General features: G+C 37.0%; 1 protein-coding gene across 1 annotated transcript; it reads right to left on the bottom strand.

The window, feature by feature from the left end:
- Positions 1 to 7,844: 7,844 nt before the first annotated feature.
- On the bottom strand, positions 7,845 to 27,559 carry LOC138323192 (GMP synthase [glutamine-hydrolyzing]-like). The gene is made up of 16 exons (XM_069267607.1): positions 27,431 to 27,559; positions 24,895 to 24,985; positions 23,444 to 23,535; positions 23,114 to 23,228; positions 21,145 to 21,242; positions 20,377 to 20,480; positions 17,198 to 17,391; positions 14,910 to 15,075; positions 13,632 to 13,783; positions 12,856 to 12,916; positions 12,217 to 12,435; positions 11,917 to 12,032; positions 11,312 to 11,437; positions 10,297 to 10,412; positions 9,189 to 9,492; positions 7,845 to 8,327 (listed from the first exon to the last, which is right to left on the bottom strand). Exons 2-16 carry the CDS (start codon positions 24,982 to 24,984, stop codon positions 8,226 to 8,228), a joined length of 2,055 nt encoding a protein of 684 aa, XP_069123708.1. The 5' UTR covers position 24,985; positions 27,431 to 27,559; the 3' UTR covers positions 7,845 to 8,225.
- Positions 27,560 to 27,688: the final 129 nt, after the last annotated feature.

The raw sequence follows: 27,688 nt of genomic DNA, 5'->3' as shown, positions 1-27,688 counted from the left end.
CCTGTCTTCAGCAGGCCAGATGATGTTCCTGCCAAAATTTGGTTACAATCCATGCAGAACTCCGACTTGAAGCGATTTACTGCCAGTAAAGGATATATTTTCTGTTTCCCATACCAGACCTGCCTCTCCTGTCTTCAGCAGGCCAGATGATGTTCCTGCCAAAATTTGGTTACAATCCATGCAGAACTCCGACTTGAAGCGATTGTACTGCCAGTAAAGGATATATTTTCTGTTTCCCATACCAGACCTGCCTCTCCTGTCTTCAGCAGGCCAGATGATGTTCCTGCCAAAATTTGGTTACAATCCATGCAGAACTCCGACTTGAAGCGATTTACTGCCAGTAAAGGATATATTTCTGTTTCCCCATACCAGACCCGCCTCTCCTGTCTTCAGCAGGCCAGATGATGTTCCTGCCAAAATTTGGTTACAATCCATGCAGAACTCCGACTTGAAGCGAAGCAGTAAAGGATATATTTCTGTTTCCCATACCAGACCTGCCTCTCCTGTCTTCACAGGCCTGAGGCCAGATGATGTTCCTGAAGCGATTTACAAAAAGGATTTTTGTTTCCTCCAGTTACAGATCCTGCCAAAATTTGCAGAACTCCGACTTGAAGCGATTTACTGCCAGTAAAGGATATATTTCTGTTTCCCATACCAGACCCGCCTCTCCTGTCTTCAGCAGGCCAGATGATGTTCCTGCCAAAATTTGGTTACAATCCATGCAGAACTCCGACTTGAAGCGATTTACTGCCAGTAAAGGATATATTTCTGTTTCCCATACCAGACCTGCCTCTCCTGTCTTCAGCAGGCCAGATGATGTTCCTGCCAAAATTTGGTTATAATCCATGCAGAACTCCGACTTGAAGCGATTTACTGCCAGTAAAGGATATATTTTCTGTTTCCCCATACCAGACCTGCCTCTCCTGTCTTCAGCAGGCCAGATGATGTTCCTGCCAAAATTTGGTTACAATCCATGCAGAACTCCGACTTGAAGCGATTTACTGCCAGTAAAGGATATATTTCTGTTTCCCATACCAGACCCGCCTCTCCTGTCTTCAGCAGGCCAGATGATGTTCCTGCCAAAATTTGGTTACAATCCATGCAGAACTCCGACTTGAAGCGATTTACTGCCAGTAAAGGATATATTTCTGTTTCCCATACCAGACCCGCCTCTCCTGTCTTCAGCAGGCCAGATGATGTTCCTGCAAAATTTGGTTACAATCCATGCAGAACTCCCTGCCAAATTTTGTTTTCTTCAGCAGCAATGATGTTCTGCAAAATTTGGTTACAATCCATGCAGAACTCCGACTTGAAGCGATTTACTGCCAGTAAAGGATATATTTCTGTTTCCCATACCAGACCCGTCTCTCCTGTCTTCAGCAGGCCAGATGATGTTCCTGCCAAAATTTGGTTACAATCCATGCAGAACTCCGACTTGAAGCGATTTACTGCCAGTAAAGGATATATTTCTGTTTCCCATACCAGACCCGCCTCTCCTGTCTTCAGCAGGCCAGATGATGTTCCTGCCAAAATTTGGTTACAATCCATGCAGAACTCCGACTTGAAGCGAAGCAGTAAAGGATATATTTCTGTTTCCCATACCAGACCCGCCTCTCCTGTCTTCAGCAGGCCAGATGATGTTCCTGCCAAAATTTGATTACAATCCATGCAGAACTCCGACTTGAAGCGATTTTCTGCCAGTTTTGGATATATTTCTGTTTCCCATACCAGACAGAACTCCGACTTGAAGCGATTTACTGCCATAAAGGATATATTTCTGTTTCCCATACCAGCCAGTCTTCAGCAGGCCAGATGAAAGGTTACAATCCATGCAGAACTCCGACTTGAAGCGAAGCAGTAAAGGATATATTTCTGTTTCCCATACCAGACCCGCCCTCTCCTGTCTTCAGCAGGCCAGACCTGCCAAAATTTGATTACAATCCATCAGAACTCCGACTTGAAGCGATTTACTGCCAGTAAAGGATATATTTCTGCCCATACCAGGCCTCTCCTGTCTTCAGCAGGCCAGATGATTGTTCCTGCCAAAATTTGGTTACAATCCATGCAGAACTCCGACTTGAAGCGATTTACTGCCAGTAAAGGATATATTTCTGTTTCCCATACCAGGCCCGCCTCTCCTGTCTTCAGCAGGCCAGATGATGTTCCTGCCAAAATTTGGTTACAATCCATGCAGAACTCCGACTTGAAGCGATTTACTGCCAGTAAAGGATATATTTCTGTTTCCCATACCAGACCCGCCTCTCCTGTCTTCAGCAGGCCAGATGATGTTCCTGCCAAAATTTGGTTACAATCCATGCAGAACTCCGACTTGAAGCGATTTACTGCCAGTAAAGGATATATTTCTGTTTCCCATACCAGACCCGCCTCTCCTGTCTTCAGCAGGCCAGATGATGTTCCTGCCAAAATTTGGTTACAATCCATGCAGAACTCCGACTTGAAGCGATTTACTGCCAGTAAAGGATATATTTCTGTTTCCCATACCAGGCCCGCCTCTCCTGTCTTCAGCAGGCCAGATGATGTTCCTGCCAAAATTTGGTTACAATCCATGCAGAACTCCGACTTGAAGCGATTTACTGCCAGTAAAGGATATATTTCTGTTTCCCATACCAGCCCGCCCGCCTCTTCCTGTCTTTTGTTACAGCAGGACCAGATGATGTTCCTGCCACATTGTTCCTGCCAAAATTTGTTCAATCCATGCAGAACTCCGACTTGAAGCGATTTACTGCCAGTAAAGGATATATTTCTGTTTCCCATACCAGACCCGCCTCTCCTGTCTTCAGCAGGCCAGATGATGTTCCTGCCAAAATTTGGTTACAATCCATGCAGAACTCCGACTTGAAGCGATTTACTGCCAGTAAAGGATATATTTCTGTTTCCCATACCAGACCCGCCTCTCCTGTCTTCAGCAGGCCAGATGATGTTCCTGCCAAAATTTGGTTATAATCCATGCAGAACTCCGACTTGAAGCGATTTACTGCCAGTAAAGGATATATTTCTGTTTCCCATACCAGACCCGCCTCTCCTGTCTTCAGCAGGCCAGATGATGTTCCTGCCAATATTTGGTTACAATCCATGCAGAACTCCGACTTGAAGCGATGCAGTAAAGGATATATTTCTGTTTCCCATACCAGACCCGCCTCTCCTGTCTTCAGCAGGCCAGATGATGTTCCTGCCAAAATTTGGTTATAATCCATGCAGAACTCCGACTTGAAGCGATTTACTGCCAGTAAAGGATATATTTCTGTTTCCCATACCAGACCCGCCTCTCCTGTCTTCAGCAGGCCAGATGATGTTCCTGCCAAAATTTGGTTACAATCCATGCAGAACTCCGACTTGAAGCGATTTACTGCCAGTAAAGGATATATTTCTGTTTCCCATACCAGACCCGCCTCTCCTGTCTTCAGCAGGCCAGATGATGTTCCTGCCAAAATTTGGTTACAATCCATGCAGAACTCCGACTTGAAGCGATTTACTGCCAGTAAAGGATATATTTCTGTTTCCCATACCAGACCCGCCTCTCCTGTCTTCAGCAGGCCAGATGATGTTCCTGCCAAAATTTGGTTACAATCCATGCAGAACTCCGACTTGAAGCGATTTACTGCCAGTAAAGGATATATTTCTGTTTCCCATACCAGACCCGCCTCTCCTGTCTTCAGCAGGCCAGATGATGTTCCTGCCAAAATTTGGTTACAATCCATGCAGAACTCCGACTTGAAGCGATGCAGTAAAGGATATATTTCTGTTTCCCATACCAGACCCGCCTCTCCTGTCTTCAGCAGGCCAGATGATGTTCCTGCCAAAATTTGATTACAATCCATGCAGAACTCCGACTTGAAGCGATTTACTACCAGTAAAGGATATATTTCTGTTTCCCATACCAGGCCCGCCTCTCCTGTCTTCAGCAGGCCAGATGATGTTCCTGCCAATATTTGGTTACAATCCATGCAGAACTCCGACTTGAAGCGATGCAGTAAAGGATATATTTCTGTTTCCCATACCAGACCCGCCTCTCCTGTCTTCAGCAGGCCAGATGATGTTCCTGCCAAAATTTGGTTACAATCCATGCAGAAATTTCACACAGTTGTATGTTGGTCTCGTTGTCCCTATAGGTTAGTAAATTCATTTTGTACACGAAAAGGAAACAACATGACTGATTTTAACACTTTCTCTGAAAGTATTGAATAGGTCTACATGTACAGCTTTCTCAAATTAAGCCTGTAGGATATTCTTTGTCCTGATTTCCACATATCTATTTTTGAAGCGCAGCATGGCAGACAGTGATATTAAATCTGACAATTAAAGTGACTTTTTCTAAGGAACTTATTGTGGGCAAACGTTGTGATATTTCTTACGCCGAGATAATTTTCACAAGTAACTTACAATCTAGAAGCAATATAGCTGATTAAGCTTTATATATATATATAGTATTACATGAATATACTGTTGGCTAAAAGTTTCGTACCAAGTCCCTGCGAGTGGTATCTAGTTTTAATATTATAAAAAGCGCTGTGTATTTGAGTATGTTGTATGGTTGTGAACTAAGGAACTCCTTATATACCAAAAGAGCTGTAGAGGAGTTAGAATGAACACAAAGATATGGGTGCAGACGTATTGGTCTTCCCAAAACATCCTCCTCAGCAGTGACTGTTCAGTGTTTAGGATAGTTTGATGTATAGGGGATGTGGAAAGACGGAAATTATTGTTCCGGAACATTTTTGTGGAAAACACTTTTTATTAGTCCACCATCATCAGATGGTGGGCTATTCAAATCGCTTTTAGTTCGTGGTCCGCGGTCCGTCCTTCCGTTAACATTTCTTGTTACCGCTATTTCTCAGAAAGGGCTGAAGGGATCTTTCTCAAATTTCAAATGTAGGTTCCCCTTGGACCCTAGATAGGCATATTGCATTTTGGGACCCATCGGTCAACAAGATGGCCGCCATCTTGGATTTTGATTAGTTAAAGATTGTTACCGCTATTCTTCAGAAAGTACTGAAGGGATCTCTCTCAAATTTATTGTGTAGGTTCCCCTAGGGCACTTGTTGTGCATATTACATTTTGGGACCGATCGGTTGTCAAGATGGCCGCCATCTTGGACTTTGATTGTTGAAGTTTGTTACCGCTATTTCTCAGAAAGTACTGAAGGGATCTCTCAATTTATTGTATATGTTCCCCTAGGGCACTAGTTGTGCATATTGCATTTTGGGACCGATCGGTTGACAAGATGGCCACCATCTTGGATTTTGATAGTTAAAGTTTGTTACCGCTATTTCTCAGAAAGGGCTAAAGTGATCTTTCTCAAATTTCACATGTAGGTTCCCCCAGGACTAGCTGTGCATATTGCATTTTGGGACTGATCGGTCAACAAGATGGCCGCCTGGCCGCCATCTTGGATTTTGATAGTTAAAGTTTGTTACCGCTATTTCTCAGAAAGTACTGAAGCGATCTCTCTCAAATTTTATATGTATGTTCCCCTAGGACCTTAGTTGTGCATATTGCATTTTAGGACCGATCGGTCAACAAGATGGCCGACAGGTAGCCATCTTGGATTTTGATAGTTGAAGTTTGTTACTGCTATTTCTAAAAAAGGAATGAAGTGATCTGTTTCATATTTCATATATATTGTATGTTTGAAAAAGTTTGAAAAGCAGAGAAAGATCCCTCTTTCCATTGTCAGACGTAGATCATACTTTGGTGGGCGCCAAGATCCCTCTGGGATCTCTTGTTTGTAAAACTAATATATTATGTGAAAATGTTGACAACACCAATCTCCTGAGCAGGAGGAAATAAAAATTGTCTGTCCGTTTCATATGAGCAACCTTTGTATTATTTCCTAATGTGCATTCAACATTTGAAAGGGAGAAAACGGCATGAATGGCGCTCACAAAATAATGATGTATGATGTAACAATAGATACCTATCCGCAAGGGAGCTAATTATGTAATATGGAAAGACGGAATGATAATAATAAGGTTGATATTAAAACATGTTTACAGTAACAAAAGCTTTGAGGACCTGTATCGCTCACCTGGTTTGAAATGTTCCAATACATTTTCAGAATTTACTTCTTCAAGAATTTTAAAGATTTAATTCTAATATTTCAGTGTTTTTTCCTCAGGGATATTAAAGATTTATTTCTAATTTCCCTGTTGGGTCCAAACACTATTGCTCCAGGTTGGTCATGGCTAAAGATTTCTACCAGGTACAAACTCTTCCTCTTCCCACCCCCTCTCAACAAGTATATGTTTCTTGACAAATTTGGTTACAATCCATATAGAAATCTATGACTAGTAGCGACTTAAGGAAATGCTGACTGACGGATGACGGACGCCATGCCATGACAAGGGTCATTGGACCCCTGGGCTAGGCAAGCTAAAATAATATAACTAATAACAAAAGGAACTAATGTATTATTGTTAGTAACTTTTAGTGGTGAATAAAATATAACATATGAAAATCTCGGATTAATCGGTATATAAAAATTAATTAAAAAGAAAAAGGCAGAACTAATTGTTCATATTAATTTATTGTTGCATTTTTATCCATATAGATATATTTTTGTTTCAAAAGTGTATCAGCAAAAACAGACTTAATTCACCAGGCATAAGATAATCTGTTAATCTGAAGACAACATATACAGTCTAGTGACAAAAGTAATTTTTACAATATAATCTTACCATTTTAACATATTCAATTTTTTTTCTGTTGCCAGATATGAAATGAAAACGACATATTTTTGTCAATATTATGTCATTATCGTTGATCACTTCATTTATAATTACATTGTAGATGTAATATTGTATGACAAAGCTATTGCTTGAAGAAAACTTCAATACTTTCAGTACACAAAGGTAGGTTGACAACTAGCATATGAGTGAAGATCGATCGCAAAAAAGTAAAATACAAATGTACAAAGATTATATGGTAAAAATTAGCATATGATTGTAAATTAAATTATGGCATACAGCTTTATGTTTCTCCCCCTGATGGCATAATGATCTGGAAGTTGATGAATATTTAGGTGAGTTTGGGCATCAGAAGATGTGTGTACCATCGCGATATACATGTCATTTTATCAGTATTACGAAAGCATGAACAATTATTACATTCTCGGAGGCTGGCATTCTCAAATGCTCGAATGTAAATGTCAGACATATTGCAGACTGTTGTGAATCTATAACGACACATGCGTTCTAGCGTTCCTCAGCGTAGATCAGCATACCGTACAGCATGTCAAAGCGTATACCTCTGTGTATTTTTACCACTAATCTAATGCCTAAAATAAGCGTATCGAAGAGTAGCACAGCTTATCAGAACCTACCTCATAGAGTATCTCTAACTAGTAATACCCACATTATTACCCAAAAATTAGCATATTTCAACTTACGATAACATATCACAGTGCACCAAGGCATATATGTATATCTAGGTATACCTCCTCAGTTTTTAAATATGCTAAAAACCCAAGTACGACCAGGTGTTACATATCCGTAAGGCAAATAAATCATCCTATTTTATTTTTATATCTATTCCACAATTATCTAAACATTATTATGTATCATTTTTCTGCTTGCATTGTCATATTTGTCTGGTCTCTATCTTCAGTGAAGTCATATTCAGTTTAAGTGAATACTAAATACCTTAAATTCGAATACTAAATACCTTAAATTCAAAATTTAAAAATTTTATCATTTATCTATACATTACAATACCATAAGCTGTAAATTTTTATTCTCCTATTTGTTTTCTCTTGTCTTATCTTTAATGAAGGAGTATTCAGTTTATGTGGTAACCTCCTGATTTAATATTCAAATTAATATACTATGTATTGTTTGTAATATTGAGTGATTTGCTGATAATCAATAAAGGTAGATAATAAATTCAAATACTCCAAGATTGAATACATATCTTTTAGTTATTTACTACTTGTTTTCCAAGTTTCATGCTTTTATCTAAAACTACATGATTTTGTTAGTTTTGGCCTTATGCTGCTCTTCTATATAGGGCACCCACAACAACACCGATATTGTGACATGACGTTGTCACAGCCAGTGGAGCTTCCTGATGGATATTTTCAAATATTTACATGCGATTGGTAAAAACGGGATTCTCCATAAGGTAACTTATATTCCACAATCCAGTTCATGTCTAAAAACAATCACAATATCTTGTCAGTTGATAACCACATATTCATGTCCATCACTGTCTCATTCCCACTCGGTGGTACCTGGAGGTTTAGATGTCATATCATACATCACACGAGATATACCAGGGACAGTTAGAATATTCCTCACAATCTTATCTACCACCTGAAAAACAGAAAAGTTTACAGCTAGATCACAGCTATATCTGACACTGAACACAACAGGTCAAAAGGTCCTGTTTCGCTAACCACATTTGTGAAGCCTACCAATGTACAGGCTAAGTGTTTATTTTTTAAGAATTGTTTAATACTTCCAATATCCTTCTATTGGGCCCTGCCCCTCCCATCCTTGATACTCCAGGGGTTCCAATCACTTACGATCTCTACACCACTGAACTATTTCATAGCTAAACTGGAGGCAACAGAACAGAACAGGTATTTTAGTCATTTAATGTTCACCAAAAGAGCCGTATAACTCCGTGATTGATTGTGTGGCTCTGAAGGTGGGCATTGCTCTCTGTATTCTTCACACAATTATATTTTGCAGGCCTGTGATTGGTTTCGATTTGTTCCCGGAGCTGCCTTCAGTTTTACTATGAGATAATCCAGAGGTGTAGAGATTGTAAGTGATCGGAATCCCTAAAGTAGAGAGGATGTGCCCCTCCGAGGTTCTATCCCAGAGGGGTAAAATCTTTAATTAATACAAACTCAGTGCCCCTTCCCTCCTTCTCAGGTCAAATTTACTAACAATCTATGCAGAAATTTTTGACTAGAAGTTTGCAAGAATTACCTCTATTTTTATGAGATTAAGTCAATTTATGAGACTTAGTTATAGGTGACATAAAAGTACTGATAACTAACTGGGTATATATAACTTTCTCAACTTATTGATTTATAAATTTTATTTCTTCTTATAAAAAAATATTATTCGAAAAATTAAAATAGATCTTGCAAACATATGCATCTGTAAATGTATACATAAATGTAAACAAATATTTACAGTTACATATAGATGGCAAATTCTTACCTCCTCTGGTATATTTTTACCCGGAACAGCAGCAACCCCAGTCATGAAATCATTTGTGATGAAAGTCCTTATTACAATTGACCTTTGACATGAGGGTTGGTGAAGCACCGGATCCCGATCAAAGTGTAATGGAGTAATAACTACAGGCATCTGGCTGAGTTTGCTGAAGGAGTCTGTATCCTGTAACACTTTGGAGGCCAGATAGTCAGCCTGTCGTAGTGTACTGAGTACGCCCGCGGTCAGAAAGGTCGGGGTCACATCCTCTATATTATACATTACAGCACCACCAAATACATACACTACCCTTCAAATCAAAAAGATTGTCACATTATAATACTTGCATATATTGGAAAGAATGAAATATTCAGAGAGTGTGTAAGATAAGCATATTACATATAGAGTATCTTTACATGAGCGGCTATGTAATATATGAAAGTTATTGAACAAACTCAATAAGGCGAATGGCATATCAAATTATTTAAATATTTTAATTCATGTCACGTAGCCACAAGAGTAGGAAACTATTTATCACATTACCATCCCAAGATGAAATTAAACTGGGATTAAAATAATTGACCTCATTTAGTTCCGTCCCTCAGGTCCCTCAAGGGGTCAGCCCAACCATTTGTACAATTCTGAATTCCCATCCCATGAGGATGCTCCCAGACAAATTTGGTTGAATTCCGACCAGTGATTTTTAAGAAGAAGTATTGCATAAGTTCATCATGGTCCTTTGGAGTACAGAGTCACAACTTCTCAATTTTCATTAAACATTTATTTACACATGACGGACAATACATGATGACTATGTGTCATCTTGATCCTTTCCTGTGACCTAAAAGGTTAAGTATCTTATTCTTATATCAATTACACACATCTACTTTGTATAAATATGATTGCTACCAAGTTTTGTTGAAATTCCTACAGACAACCTGAATCCTACTGGAAACACAAATACAATACCCTGCTAACTGGACAACCTGAAAGCTACTGGATATACAAACACCATACACTGCTAACTGGACAACCTGAATCTTACTGGACACACAAATGCCATACCCTGCTAACTGGACAACCTGAATCTTACTGGACACTGATTTTTAATTACCTGTTAATGTTATGGCAAATCCTTGGGATGATCTTTGCTAGTGTCATCAGATTTTTCCAATTAGGTTTGTTGTTACCAGACAGTGCTGCTACATAACTGTAACTCCTGCAGTCTCCCTGTTAGGGTATCAAGTGAGACAACATACTTATGTATCTCTATAATTCATCAATTCGGGTAAGTGATATGAACCTAAGAGGCAAAAGTTTTTTTCACTTTTGAGATTTGATTAATCACTGCATCCACCAAACAAGAGTTGTTTGAGAACAGCAAAGCTCGTATCTGGAAGTTTGTTAATTTTCAATTCAGGTTCCTTGTAATTTTCCAGCATTATAAAATAAAGGGATATCATTACCATATCATTAACCTCTCGAAACTCTCAAAATCTAGCATTTTTCTCCTTTTAATGATTGTCAATACCCATCACAACTATCATAATCCAGAATAATTGTAGACGTCAGTTGTGACAGATAACACTTACACCAAAACCTTAACCTGGCCTTTTCTACCCATTGAGTCTATTGGAATTTTATAACAACAATTATAATCCAAAATGAATGTAGAAATCAATATCAGTTGTTATGGATAACAGTATTACAACACTTACAACACCAAAACCTTAACCTGGGATTTCCAACATTAATGCAGAAACATATGTCAAAGTTATTGCATAAGCCCCCCTCCCCCCGTCCCCATAGAAGACTTAAATATTGGTTTGTTTGCTAATTTCTGTTGTTTGTCAAAGAGGTCGTATGGTAATAATCCACTCAAGACATGATCAGTCAATGGATATATTGACAAACCCCAGGGCCTTTGGGCCAGGTGAACTAAATAAATTAATCTGAACTTTTTAGGCTTTGCCTGTTGTCAAGATCCTTCTTCATATTTTTTTTTTCAAACAAAATTTGTTTAAATTGAAGACAGTAATTGCAATTTAACATCTAACACTGAAACTTAGAGTCACTGTACACCAAACTGTCTAAAATAAAATAATGATACATAAAATAATTGATTTTACCTGGACTCCTACAGTTTTAATTGGCAGCAATGTTGCGCTTAAGTTATCTGATTTACTAATAGATAGAACATTCTCCTCATCCTCTTCAGACATCCCATTCTGAAGCTCCATCAGCAATTTATGGGGCTGCAAATAACAAAGAGATTAGTGCCGCTATATATATAGAGGATCTTACAGGAGAGGCTATGTATTATGAAATTCATTAAACAAGTTCAATAATTTGATATGCCATGAGCCTTTAGGGAGTGATATATAAAATTCTTTGACAAGTTTAATAAATTTCTTATTCCATAGCCATAAGTGCAAGATTCTTTTTACATAAGCAAAACTTATAATTTTGTCTCTTTATAAAACAGTAGTAATCTGGCATGCTTTTGTCTACCGAGACAATCATACAAAATTATATATTGGATATGATGTTATAGCTACCTGTGACGTCATAATAGTGTTATTACAAGTATGTTTTACCATATTTATGACATGGCCCGTGAGCAAATGTCTGATATTCTAATTATTCTGTGATATCATAAGTATGTGACTAGTCTTGTGCAATATTAGAAGACAACTAGTTTTGTAAGATTATAATTATTCTATCATTATCTTACCGTTTTTATAACATCAGCATAATTAACAATAAATCTTAATTTGACATTCGTCTCTGCAAAATCTTTACACATATATGGTTCCTCAGCACAAATGACACGGATAGCAAGACCAGGCCCTGAAACAAAACATTGAAATCATGACATTTGATATTTTCAGATTTGTTCACACAAACATTTCAAATTTTCTTATAAAAATATCATGAAGAGTTAAATTATTTCTTAAAACTACTCTTTACTATGCAATTGACACGAAAATGGGTACTTCTTGCATATTCATGAATAAATAATTAAGCGACTGACCAGGAAATGGATGCCTGTTGACTAGATCTGAAGGAAGGCCAAGGTCGCGGCCTATCTGTCGCACTTCATCCTTGTGGAAGTCTTTGAGAGGTTCTACAACACGTCCCTGTCTACGTAACTCCCGTACTAACTCAGTGTCATTGTGGTGAGTTTTTATGGCATCTGCTTTACTGCTGGCTAACTCAGAGGCACTCTCTATAAGGTCTGGACGCAATGTGCCTATAAAAAATCAGGAAATAGAGAAATGGGCAATAAAAAGAAGTTGTTTAAATTCCTATATGAAAACAGCCAAATTGCTCCCTTTATTGTCCCGCCCATCAGGCCTCTGTGGGGGTCTGCCTAAATGTTTGTAAAAAATTGATTCCAACCTTGTTAGGATACTACCAGTCAAATTTAGTTAAATCCTGACTGTCGGTTAGGAAGAGGTCATCGATTGATGATGGACGGATGATGGACAGAGGGACGACTAACACTGGACACCACATACAGTAAGCAAGAAGCTCATCTTGGTCATTTGGAAAAATGAAAGATGATATCTAACAATTATAGATCATCTTCTTTGGCAAAAGTTAAGTTTCCATTTTAAATCAATACAAACTTGATATTTTAACTGATATAAAATTACAACACAGTACTGACCTTGACCTAAATAGACGTCCTCTGGTTTGAGATTTAGTTCCTCTATCACATCATTGGCTACCTAGAAACAAAGAGATTCCAGAGGAATTTTGACACTCAGTATTGATCAATCTAATTACTGGTAAAATTAGACTTGTATTTCCGCTCCACTACGATGCTCTAACGATACGCTCCAATACAAGATCTAACAATTCCCTGTTAGAGATCACCATAGCATAATCGACCCCTGGTCTATGATCGGAACTTCTCAGGATGTACTAGTAGTCATTTATACTTCTGAGAGATCAATCGCACAAAAAATTTCATAGGCAACACACCGATTGGCTAACTATAAGGTTTTGCCTAGGTGACCCCAAACGAGGAGTTGTTAGATCTTTTATTGGAGCATATCTTAGAGCATCACACTGGAGCAAAATTACAAGTCTAAATTTAATTAGATTGACTACATGTATTTATAAATCTTTTGCAGTCAAATGAAAAATGCATCGTTTTTCTTGATTTTACTATTTTCCATTAAAGTCTTTAATGATATGAGGACTCTACACTTCAATACTAAACAATTTCAAAAATCAAAAATACAAGATGGATATATATGTCGAATTTCTGATTTTCTGTCACAAACTATAGTAACTAAGTACAAATGAGAATATTTCCTTACTTTAATGACAGATAATTTGAATATGTATCATCAAATACTTTTCTTTTCTTACGTCATCAATAAGATTTTACATATGTTAACTTTATACAAACTGATTCAAAGAAATTAAATGATTTACCCGCATAAATGTGTCGCCTATGATTTTGCGTTTCTCCTCTGGGTGAATTGTTGTATTCAGAGTGTCTGTCTTTCTTTTTCTGGAACTACTATCAGATTTGTCTACATATAGTGAAGTAGATCCATTGTAGAAAGTGTGTGCTGCTCGTATCACTGTTAAACAAAGGAAAATGTACACTGTAAATACCAATCTGAAGTTACAAAGAATAGGGACTAAATCTATGTCTCTTAAAAGTCTAGTCAATATACACTTCAATAGGAAGAAGTTCAAACACTTGGTCAGAAACATGTCAGGCAAATCTCTGCTAAACCCCATTGATGGAACTTAAGAAGATTTTAATGTGAAAAGTTTACTAACTGGGTATGGCAGATGGCCTTCAGGTCAGATGACCTAAACATTTATTACAAAAGATTTTTTGACATTATATAAAGCAGTGTCGGCTGTACATATACAAGTATCTTTTGGCATCTTGTCTGATCATTCCATAATGCAATATCATAAAATTTGAGAAAGATTCTTTCAGCAAGGATCCTAAGAAGTGGCTGCAACAAACTTTAATAATCAAAATCCAAGATGGTCGCCTGTTGGCCATTTTGTTGACCACTCTATCTCAAATTCATTCCCATCTTGCCAGCTTAATGCAAATTCTGTTTCCCCTCTCAAAGGATGTTTCTGGCCGAATCTCTGCTGAACTCTATGACTAGTTGAGATTTAGAGGAAATGTTGACAGACAGAGGGACGACAAACAATGCTCCATGGCATAAGCTACCCGGCCCATATGACCAGGTGAACTACCGGGTAATAACTGGTCTATCATGAACATGTAAATCCCCAGATCTGTTCTGTTATGAACATTGTTTACCCACACAACTAGTCTTATTAATTATCAATATATAAATAATTCTAATACTATATTGTTACAGAGTTACCTCCCTTGAGTGTAGGTATTCATTCTGATGTCATATTTTTGAGCGAAATTCACATTGTTTTCTCTAAAAGGTATGATGTGACGCTCGCATACACCTGACTTGATAATTCATCACTGCTATGTGTTGACACACGAACTACAATTATGCGTATGAATTATACAGTGTATAATCAACATACATGGGGTGAATATTTCCAATAAAACAATAATATATCCCTGTCCAAAGTTTCACTTTGTTTCAATTCTTTAGTGTACATCTGTTAACTCACTCAGTACAAAACTTGCATAATACAAAACGATTTGAAGGTTCATAATAACCAGGTTGGGCTATATAACAAGCCTCAATTCACCTTTCACACTTAGTCCCATGTTTGTGAGAGACTGCTCCACTGATGAACTCTCATTCTTTCTCATGAAACCATTGTCTATATGGACAGCAATGACTTGTTCCTCCTTTAATGCTTTGTGTAGTAGAGCTGCACATACGGTGGAATCAACACCCCCACTCAATAACATCTACAAAATATCAACATAATCATGTTACATTTCATATGTTACGCTAATTTCTATTGGTTAGTAGTGCTGCCACGATATATCGATATACCGGTAAATTGCAATATGCTGTGAAAATATATCGTACCGCGATACATGAATCATGTACCGGTTTTTCACGATATAACAATATTCAGTTTACCTCCCTTTGGTAGAACTCTTACTTCACGTATTCAGTATCAGTAATGCGTTTGAATTAAACGCTCACTTAAACAAGCGTGTCATACACACAGATAAAACCTAACATGGCCGACACAAACATTGAAAACTGGACAGGTGTCCCAAACAAAAAGGCAAAAAGTGCCGTGTGGGAATTCTTTTGTTTAAAAGAAGATAAACAGATGATAACAGCCAGGGTAGCGGTATGTAATATCTGCCATGCATGCGTGAAGTATAGCGGGGAACGACGAAATTGACTACGCACATGGTACGGAATTACCCAGGACATAACACCAAAAACATTAAGAATCTTATCGATGACCAGAATAATGATGATAAGAAAGCAACATCTATGAATGTAAATTCAGCCCCTCTTCAAGTTACGCTACAACATGTCTTAGGGGCGAAGTATAAAATGAACTCAGCACGAAACATGGACATAACACAATCAATTGTTACTTAATTTGATAATTTACATACTTACTTAAAACTCAATTGTGAAGTTTAAAATTTGCCATATCATTTAATTATTCTTGTTCCAGTTTGTTAATTTTATTTTTTTTCTTTTACTTTTATTTTACAAATATGTAATAAATTTAGAAAAATAGACAAGAGTGTTGCTTTTATTCTTAAAAATAGGGTTCAGATTAACATAATGATTATACAAAAGTATACATTTGGTTAAGGACATATATGATATTTGATATTTTAAGCTCACAAATAAAACACAATATATTGTGGTACATATTGCAATACAGTGACTCTATATCACAATATATCGTGGTACGATCTTGCCGTATCGTGTCAGCACTATTGGTTAGATCTTTGAGGTTATTTTTCCATAGACCGAAAGAATGGTACGTCAAGTATCATCACGTCACACATACAGAACGTCTTCGCAGGAGATTTTAAAAGCAGCACAGTCATTGGCCAAACTGAACTATTGGATACGATATCACTGCACCACAACTCAATTTGTTTTATTGTAAAAGTAAGTAAAATCACGGAAACTGATGCCTAATTAGTATCTGATTGAGTTATCTGAATCAAATTATCAGCATTATTCTCAATATCTCCTGGAGTTATGAAGTTAAGTAAATTAATTTGGGCCAGGAAAAGCCACTTGCATATTTTCTCAGGGCCTAAAAACCCATTATGCAATTTAATTCAGTGATGAAAGTGTTATGTATGAATTTATCTTACTCACAAATTTTGATCGTTAAATATATCATTGATAATATGTTTTGCTGATAAAATCTTTTTCAGACCAATTCTGTTGCGTATTTCTTTCAAAAACTTATTTTAAACGGAAGGACCACATCGACCCAGCAATAATCATAAATTAATTTGGGCCAGGAAATGCCACTTGCATATTTTCTCAGGGCCTAAAAACCCATCATGCAATTTAATTCAGTGATGAATGTGTTTAGTAATGACAGGATTACGTTAAATTTTTTTCTTTTGGCTAAAGTAATAATTTAAAAATTGGTAACATAATGGGCATTTCCACCATAATTACAATGTTTATGTTACTATGGCAACCACACAGGTGATATTTCAGAGTTACAGATCTAGATGTGAAATAATTAAATGTTGATAGGTATACATGCTCTTTCATCAATGTTTTTTTGCATTTTTTTCCAATCTGAATTTGGAGAAATTCTGATAATGACTCATATGTACACGAGTCTTTGATGCATGTCATGCAAGCATTCTCTCTTCCACTTAACAAAACTTCCTGATCTTTAACAGTCTATCTGATGTATGTTATACAGGCATTTTCTCTTCCACTCACCAAAACTTTATGATCTTTGACAGTCTCCCTGATGTATGTTATACAGGCATTCTCTCTTCCACTTAACAAAACTTCCTGATCTTTAACAGTCTATCTGATGTATGTTATACAGACATTTTCTCTTCCACTCACCAAAACTTTATGATCTTTGACAGTCTCCCTGATGTATGTTATACAGGCATTCTCTCTACTAGCCATTGTGTAGCTGGCTTCACATTTGACTATGGAGAACAGAAAGTTCTGGAACATGGCGACCCCATTTTCTGTAAGGTCTACTTCCGGATGAAACTGAACACCATACAACTTCTGCCTCTCATTTGATATCCCTGTTAAAACAAAACAAGATATGTCAGAGGGCTTGCCCACCAGGACATTATCTATGTTTGAAGAAGGATCGTGTTTTCTGCTTTTTCGCTTTTTCCCCTTCTTTGCAAAGTCCGGAATGAAGAGAAGGGGTGAAGTTATCATTCCTTCAAAACAAAATGATATATAAAGTTAATGTAGGTATATTGTATTGATTTGATTTTGAAACAAGAGACCTTGATAATTATCTGATAAACTTGGCAACAGTTCAATAGGGAACAAGCAAATTCGTGGAATTTTCATCCCCCGCTTTCAGGACATATTGTAGGTAAACATTATTGAGGTTAGGTTTAACCTTGGTTGAAACATGAAAAAATAAACTGAAGTCTTATTCGGAAGTAAGACATTTAACTTTGGTACCAAGTTTGAAGAAAATTGGTGAATAGTTATTACAGTTATTGTACGGAAGTGGCAGAAAATGACCTTTTTTTTTAATCAAAGGGCGATAACTCTGCTAATTAAGATCTGCCAAAAGAGGCGATCGAACTTAGCTAAGCCCTTAAGGCATTTAACTTTGTTACTAAGTTTTAACAATATTAGTTTGAACAGTTGTTAGTTATTACACAGAAATTGCAGAAAAATGACACTTGTAGTGAATTAAAGGGCCATAACTCAGATAAATAACATCCACTGAAAGAGTTGATCAAACCTGGCCAGGCACTTAAGGCATTCAACCTTGTTACCAGACCTTCAACCTTGATCTCCACGACCTTGTCTACACCTTACCTGCTATGAGACTGCCAAACTAATGATGACCTTCAACCTTGATCTCCATGACCTTGTCTATACCCTACCTGCTATCAGACTGCCAAACTAATGATGACATTCAACCTTGATCTCCATGACCTTGTCTATACCCTACCTGCTATCAGACTGCCAAACTAATGATGACCTTCAACCTTGATCTCCATGACCTTGTCTATACCCTACCTGCTATCAGACTGCCAAACTAATGATGACCTTCAACCTTGATCTCCATGACCTTGTCTATACCCTACCTGCTATCAGACTGCCAAACTAATGATGACCTTCAACCTTGATCTCCATGACCTTGTCTATACCCTACCTGCTATCAGACTGCCAAACTAATGATGACCTTCAACCTTGATCTCCACGACCTTGTCTATACCCTAGATTTCAGAAAAGATGGCGTGACGTCACAGAAAGTTTACATCCGGGTCCTCAAAGGTACAAACACGGTATGGCGACTAATAAAAACAATAACAGATACGTACATCCCTGATACACAATCGATACGTTGACAAAAGTATACACTTTCATACTTGCAAATTCTGATTTCAAAATAGTTTCTTATTGTTTCAGAGGTTACAGACATTTATATTTACAATTGTTTATTGCTAAATATATTTGTTTAGATTTTGTGTTGAAGCCAGCTTGCGAAGCGGTGCCGGGCCGTCACACGTACCCGCTTTTTGTTCACACGTAGAAAATCCATATTGTGAAAAAGTTATGAATAGATAATTGATTTCAATGTATCATATTTCTGTTATACACAAAAAATCTGTTCATAACACTATTTAATATAAATATAACGAAATGTGAACCACCTGGCCAGACCACGGCCGCTCGTGTGCATGGCTTCGCTGGTACATGTAGATCACCTCGGGCAACAGCCGATAATTGGGAAATTAATAATATTTATACGTAATTACCAACACATATCTCAATAAGTACTTGTAAAATATATATATTTCGTTATTTCCCATGTATATATTATTTTAAATGAATGGTATAAACCACCGTTACACATAAATGAAGATATACATGTATGTGTACGTAGACGTACAGTATGGCTACCGATATCTCGAAAAATAAAATAGTGAAATCGTTCAATCTCATGAGTTTATTTTTTATTTTTTAATCACTTTTATTCCATGTGCCGTTATGTGGAAGTCCCAAATTTAGGTGATATTACTTTTAAATAATTTGAATACATGTTAGATAGACTACATTTAGATTTATGAATATAGCTACAATGTAGATCGTAATTACTACAATGTATAAATGCCGACCAGGACACATTGCGCACGGCTTTGAGAATTCTAAAATACTCGAAGTTTTGTTTAAAAATATGATAAAAAGTAACTATAAAATGACTCATTTGAATGTTATAAACTAAATTCCAAAATTTCTAACGAAAAAGTTAACCAGAATACATAATTTTGTGACTATGAAAAATGACGAAATTCGGGATCTCGGCAGTAGTGTACGTAATGGCTGCAGTGCGCTTGGGCATCTACAAAGGCAAATTTTAATTTGGTCATAATCACACATCGTAAGGTGTTTTACCAAGTAAGACTTAGAAAACTGTAATTGCTTATTAAAATATCAGTATAATATTTGGGGAAACTTGGAATTTAATTTGTAGTTTCTGTCAATTTTGTAACTTCTGTCAATGTTTATACGTAGGTCTAATGGCGACCGTGTTTTTTTTCTCGTGGCGGTAGAAAATGGAGTATAAACGGAGTAAAATATATAAATACCAGATGTTTATATCTAAATATTATTGTTAAATGTTTTTATTTACCCTTTTTATAAATAAAATAACGCAATAGTTCTCGGATTGTCGTACTATTTATTACAATTAAATGTAAACAAACATCGCAAGCGGCTGTTTTCCCTCTATGTTTATGTGTAGATATAACGGAGTTGTACCTTTGAGCGCCCGGATGTACCTTTGTGTGACGTCATCGCAATCTTTTCTGAAATCTCCTATACCCTACCTGCTATCAGACTGCCAAACTAATGATGACCTTCAACCTTGATCTCCATGACCTTTTCTACACCCTACCTGCTATCAGACTGCCAAACTAATGATGACATTCAACCTTGATCTCCACGACCTTGTCTATACCCTACCTGCTATCAGACTGCCAAACTAATGATGACCTTCAACCTTGATCTCCACGACCTTGTCTATACTCTACCTGCTATCAGACTGCCTGACTTAGCGATGACCTTGAAACCCTCGGCGACTGTGTCAATACTATCTCCATGCGTTAGTAGTACTGTCTGCTCTTTATTCAGTCCTCTGTAACCAAAAAGACGTTGTCCATTAACCTTCATCTTTTTTTTATCTAGTGATTTTAAATATCATGAAGACTTTCTTTGCTTATATCTTTCTTTGTTAAAGTATAATATTAAGAAGTTTGTTTCCGAGACATCTGCTGTCCTTTCCCAAGACATCAAACATATTTTCTTTAATAATTGAATTAACATTATCTCCCTTTGATTATATTAATTATGCTAAATTTTGTATCACATGCCAAAAATAAGAACACTTGGTCAGGACCATGTCAGATTAATTAATTTCAGGCAAGTGTCAGCTCAATCCCAAAGATGGAACTTGAGAAGTTTAAACTATGAAAAGTTTACAGGCGGTACACACCGCACAATGCAAGACGACAGACAAAGCATCCTGAACTTTTTGGTCAGTTGACCTATAACTATAAGACCTATAACTGCCATAGCAAAACGCGTCATTTTAAAGAATTTAAGGAATTACGTGATTTCAGTGTAAAACATATATATAAGTTAAGACTTTGTACAGCATAAGTGCATGATCACAGAAAATTCACCCCGTTGATCAACTTGTGTATCACACAAACATAGCAGTCATTTCCGTAGAAGGATACCTGAAGATGTTTCATTAGTATCAAAAGAGTAAACTTAACTGACAATTGTACGATACTCACTTAAATAATGGTGATTTATTTTCTACTGTGATGTTAAACTGACCATCCTCACGAGCCTCTTTCTGAATAACGCTGCCACTGAATTCCTTGTTCAACATCTGCACAAGAGAGGAATAATATTAACAACATAACAAGATCTTGGACATCTGACAATCATTTGATGTTTGCCAAATCATCCTTAGCTAGGTAAATGCATATTTCTTCTAAAAACAATGACATCAAGATGAACTATTTTAATACTGTCAATATTGCTTGTATCTAAACCAGAATGCTACAGTGGATTTATATAAGGTAAGGGAGATAACTCAAGTTATGGTGGACCAGAGCAAAGAAGCAGGATTAATAAGAAATTGTTGGTTTCTTATAAGCATTTATTTTACCAATATGTCCTTGAAAGAGTGCTTCATCCAGCATGTTACAGGTCTAATATCTAAATACATTAGGCCTTTATATCCTGAGAAGTTGTTTGAATGCTTTAACCTAATTGACCAGGAATGAAAATTCAAGTCAATCATTTGAAAAAAAAACTTTGTTAACCCTCATCCCAGCATAAGACAGGTCCAATATCAGGTCTCATATAGTGAATCAGGCCTCTAGGCCATGTCACTTAGTTATTGAAAAGAATTTGTTTTAATATTCTAGCCTATTTGACCGCTCCGACTTTGAATAGAAGTCAGTCATCCATTTGAATACATTTGGTAGCCCTTCATCCCAGCATTCTACAGGCTTACGGTAAATATCAAGCCTTTAGGCCTCTTATTTTACTTAATGAAAAGAAGTTGTTTTAAGATTTTAGCCTAATTTTAACCCTGTGACCATGAATAAAGGTAAAGGTCAATGTTTTGAACAAAATTGATTGTGCTTTATTCCAGCATGCTACAAGCACAGTACGTATAAGGTCTCAAGGCCTAAACCCAGTATAAGGTATCAAGGCCTCTTAATTACTGACAAGTTGTTAGATTTAAGCCTATTTATCCCTATGACCATGAATGAAGGTCAAGGTAATTTATTTGAAAAACTTTGTAGCCCTCCATATCAGCATGTTATAATATCAGGTTAGAGAGGCCCCTCATTAATTGACAGAAGACATTTTAAAGATTTTTTGCCTATCGGTATTTGAACAGCGACCTAGAATGAAGGCCTAACTGGCAAGGGGAACCTACATATAAGAGCTAGACAGTACTCTCCGAGAAATGTCAGCAACAAACATACTTTAAAATCATTATTCTTTCAATACATGTATCTTACATTTATATGCTAATACTGGTATATATCGGAAAGTGTAGGAAGAGTTTTAGTTGTTAAGAGTGTATGATGACCTGGTTACCATACTGCCACGTATGGTAATACCATTTTTGTCATGCATTACACATGAGCCAGACCTCCGATCCGCTGCAATCTCATTGGCTGACTAAAATGAAAAGTTGTTATGCTCCTTTCAGGACACCTCGTCATTTACCTATGTAACCCACACACCAGAAACACACGAAAAGAAAATGGCATGATTTTCGATGGCCTAATCAGGACATTTGTTACTTTTGTTGGAATGGGGTTGCTATCGTCTTAGCGACAGCTCTTTGTATAGTTGTGTAGGATGCTTCTGAAAGGAAAATTATCTCTCTTTCCAACGGTAGTAACCGTTTTTGTGAAGAAGTGTTAGAAATGTGATGTTTTTAGCCAATAAATTTAGATGGGTTAGAAGTTTGTCTCGGTGATTTTTCCAGCTTTTATGTATATTGTACAATGAAGAATATGATTTTTACCGATCTAGACCCTAAAATGTCTAAAAAATGGTCTATGGGCACTCTTGTGGGTCAATAATTATATAAACTGTGACTAATTCTCAGATCCCTGTGTTCAATGTCGGAGGAAACATTGAAGCTTACACAATACAAAATGCAAAGTCACGTGTGGTTTGATTGACAGGTGGCGGTGCGTCAACAAAGGTAAAAGCAATGGTTATACATACCTGCATACCGTAACATATTCCTAGAACAGGCAATCCACAGCGGAAAATATCTGGATCATAGCGCGGAGCATCCTCAGCATATACAGAGTTAGGGCCTCCCGATATTATGATAGCCCTGAGGATGACACCAAAAACAGTCTATGGAGTTAGAGCCTCCAGACAAAATATGAAGAGGCCCAATGGGCCTTAAACGGTCATCATGAATTTGTTATTTCATAAAATTAAAGCATTGTTCACAACCGATAGACAAAATAATCAGGAATGATATTTAAATCATAAGTCTATTTATGCTCAAGGATATATGTTTTAATAAATATTTTACCCTGTTACCTGTATTTATGCTCTTTTATCGTAAATGCTGGAGTGTCTAGAGGCAGGATATCTGTCTCCACATTAAGTTCTCGGACTCGTCTGTCAATGACCTGTGGACACAATCACAACATTAATTGAACCAAAATATGTAGGTACAGATCCATGTAAAGATCCAGGGGTATAGAATATCAGCCTGATACCCAGGGCTAGTGAATTTTATCTCACAAACACGATCCCATCATTTAAAAGATATGTTACTGAAAGTTTATTTTTGTATCTGCATTGTGATTTTAATAGTTTTGAAGCTATACACTGTATTGTGGCTAGGAAAATGCCTCCAAATTGATCTTTCATGTCCTGAGATTAAAGGGACAATTCAGTCTAAGAGAACATTAAAATTTGTACATATATCGGAAAAAAACTAGTTCTTATGAAAATAAGATCAGCCAGTTTTACTGTGATATGCTAGAAAAGCCCATGGTGGTGATGTGTGTAAAATGTTCAAACTCGCTCGCTGTCCGCCATTACACACTGTGGTCAAATTTCTTGTATGCCGAACCCAGTCCCTTGCTCGTAGAGTAATGCAACTTTTGTTTAGAACTGCTCAAATCGCTCTGACGGTAGTGTGTTTACCTTGTTAGGTGAATTGTCTTGCCTAAAAAATCATTTTATCACCTTCTCAGTGGTTATGTAGTTCATTTGTTTAACGTGCGTGACTTTGACTCGGGTATGTGTACAGCGTCCATATTGTACCTGCTTAATCGTATAGATCAACGATTTGATATTTGAACGATATTAATTAAAATACTTAACAATGTCGAGGAATTTGTCAATGTTTTACGTTATATGTTTGATAAGAAATGTAGAATAATACATTTATGCTATATTTGGCTTCTTGGTTATGTAAAAGAATTAGCCTGAATGAATTGTCTCTTTAAACCGTCAAAACTGGTTACACAGAAATATTACACACGACTTGTCGGCGAGAAATGTGTTGCAAAATATTACACACATATTGTTTGTGATTAATAATCCTGCTCAGATAATTATAATCTGTCTATTAAGGTAACCTGTCTATATTGACCATTTTTGTCTCCCTTTCATCGGTTGTTATTGCAGGTTCGAATGTACAATATAGTTATCATCAATATTCAAATGATAAACTGAAAAGACAATTATGTTTACAAAATTTTCGGTTTACACATGTGTAAACGTACATTTTCACCATATTATACTGTAAACCACCTTTTTTTCGAGTTTGATTTACTTTACAATCCAAGAAAGGGAGCATAACCATCTACATCATCTTTCTTGACAGGAACTGACATTCAATTTTTCTATCCGTGAATTACAATCTTCATAAACTTGTTTTGAAATGAAAATCGTGAAATTTGATAGCTGCAACAGAACTTGGATTTATAGTACAGTTAGCCGATCGAGTCACACCTAAAATAATGTTAATTGCTTACCTTTCCATATTGGGCCCCAGCATCAAGGATGACCACTTTAACACTGTCCCCAGTACCATTGGCCTGTCCCACTGCTGACGAGCCATTCATTCTGAAATGTTCCATACTAATGCATACAGTACAGGTGATATCCAATATACATCATATATATGTATATGGTAAGCATGCTACAAACGGTATAATATAACAGATGTTACACTTTAAAGTTAATTATGACAGATATATACATAAGTGATTCAGTAAACAGATGTGCAGATAAATAAAAAAGCTTCATGTATGTTTCCATCTAAACATACATACCGTATTCGACCAAATAAGCGCCTATATCCCTATAAGCACCCTCCCTTTTATGTAGCCTCTTTTTAATTGCCCGCACATCCTCCCCTTTCTGATGCCTCATTTCAATTAATATAATCAAGATCAAAACGATCAAAACTGTCAAGGTTTGCAATATTTTCATCTTATTAAGCACCTTTTCATTTTTTTTAATTTTTCAAACCCCCTGGGTGCTTACTGGGTCAAATACGGTGTGACATAAAACAAGAATTTTACATAAATGTGGTGTTGTAACTAATGTTTATAAGCCACCATATATGTTCAGTTTTGATTGGTTTAGTAATTTCACAGCTTAAAGTTTTATGTGCTGCAACTGGCCAAAAATTTTAACATATGATTTTTCCTTCAGTAATCTATTGAAAACCATATATAAAGTTTAATGAATAAACTGAGAAAATGGACTGACAGACATATTTTTATATCATGCCTTAGAAACGATATATATTTTGCAGTGGAAAACATGTATTCCAACTTTTATTTCACGGCTACTTAATTTCCCGAATTCCGTTTCAAAACATGTTCGCGGAAATTGATTTTCGCCGAACAAACTATTGTTTTACTTTCATTATTTTTCCTGACATAACATATTTACAAGGTGTTAGAGATCTGCTTTTGTGAAACAGACTTAAGTCATTTGCCTGCATATGCATTCGTAATAAGTGTTAATCCCTATACAAGTATGTACGACAAAATAGAACTCACGATCACACACAAATAAACAATGGAATCTGCCAGTATTGGCGACAATCAGTACGCCTTGAGTTTTCTTAGGGTAAACATGTCAGCAATGGTGTAGTTAAAACAAAACAATGTCTACTACGTTTAGGTATACATGAGACCCGTTTTCATGTCATCGTAACAGAAGCACGTCAAGCCAGACATGAAGCAACACCTTGCAACGCTATCTTCATTTCCACACCACGTTGTTACATTAAAAGTGCAAGATATGAATTGTCGTAGAGATCTGTATTTCTAGTAGAAATCTGTATTTCTATAAAACAGGATTCAGCTTCAAGAAGATTAAAAGTAGATCAGTAGAACATGAGTGCTCTGTAGAAAAGCAACATTTGCTTCCATCCCCGAACACAACAGTCTGTCCGCCATATTGACGTCTTGGTCGAAGCGCAACGTTATAATGACGCCATGTTATGGTGACGTCACAATACATTCATGTTCAATTTCGCACCACTTCAGTAGTTCCCGCTTGCCCAGGCACTATTGGAAATAGTAGCCATGTGTGTAGCAAAACAGAATCCAGTATTCTATCACATGATGTCCTAATGACTCAAAGTATTGTCGAGGGAAAGAAAAGTGCCCAAGCCGATGGCAATCGCAAGGGCACTATCCAATAAGAAGGTAATACTATGAGGCAATAATGCCGTCTCAACAAGGCAATAATGAGAATCCAGTATTTTGTCATGTGATGTACTAAAGCTATCTAGATGTAACTTGGCGCCTGCATTGTCAATTACCTTAGCTGTATATACAGCTCAGCTAGAGAGAATGTATACTCTGTAGCTCAATATATCAGTTGAGCGACAGACTAATAACCCAGAGGTCTCGAGTTTGAATCCTGGCAGAGGCAGTGATATCTGTGTATGTCAAATTATGTCCTCAGTCACATTGGTGCCCATGTAGGGACTCGGGGGGGGGGGGGGGAGGGGGAAAAGACTTAACGGTACCTGCGAAGGAATTGATGTGACCCCTGGGGGACGAGTTAATTATTCCTGGAGGAGGGAGCATGCATATATACTAGGAACAATATGCCCTTGGCTACAGATAACTTATCTCTGGTTTGATCGGTTGAGCGTCAGATTAGTAACCCAGAGCCAGCAGAGGTCCCGAATTCGAATCCTATATACTAATATATTCAGATAGCTTGTTTCAGGTGGATGGAGAGACGGAAGGACTGGACCATGGACGAAAGGCGATTGGCATGGAATAGCACACGATCTGATCATGATGGGCTAAAAACTAAGATATTAACTGCAGCGTTCTTAGACTTTGTCTAAACTTATATCAAGCTTTCCTCGTGCCCAAGTCAGTGCCATATTAAACTTCAGTTTAAAATACATGTTGAAGGTAAGAACATACGATATTATTAATGTTAACTGTTTGCCGGTGTTTTTACAAACATACAGTTGTAAGTTGCAATTAATTTCAAACATTCGATATTGTAATGTATATACGTTTTGCTTACTTATGATTTCCAAATCCGATTAGATGTACGGGTATCACCGTGTCCTTCCCTTACACAGTAGGCTAGGGAGCCTACAAAAAATGATTTTCGCGGAAGTTTCACATGGATGCTTTCTGCGCATGTGTGATATTCACTTCAGACCTTATTCTTAGTAGGACTCTGATTTGTCAAAAATAATTGGTCATAATTAGATTATCAAATTATTTTATTTCATCGGCACATTAAATCAGTAAATATATAAACAATTTCCATTTAGAG

This window comes from Argopecten irradians, chromosome 1, assembly GCF_041381155.1.
Source record: "Argopecten irradians isolate NY chromosome 1, Ai_NY, whole genome shotgun sequence".
Classification (NCBI taxonomy): domain Eukaryota; kingdom Metazoa; phylum Mollusca; class Bivalvia; order Pectinida; family Pectinidae; genus Argopecten; species Argopecten irradians.
This window is presented reverse-complemented; position numbering and strand designations above follow the sequence as displayed.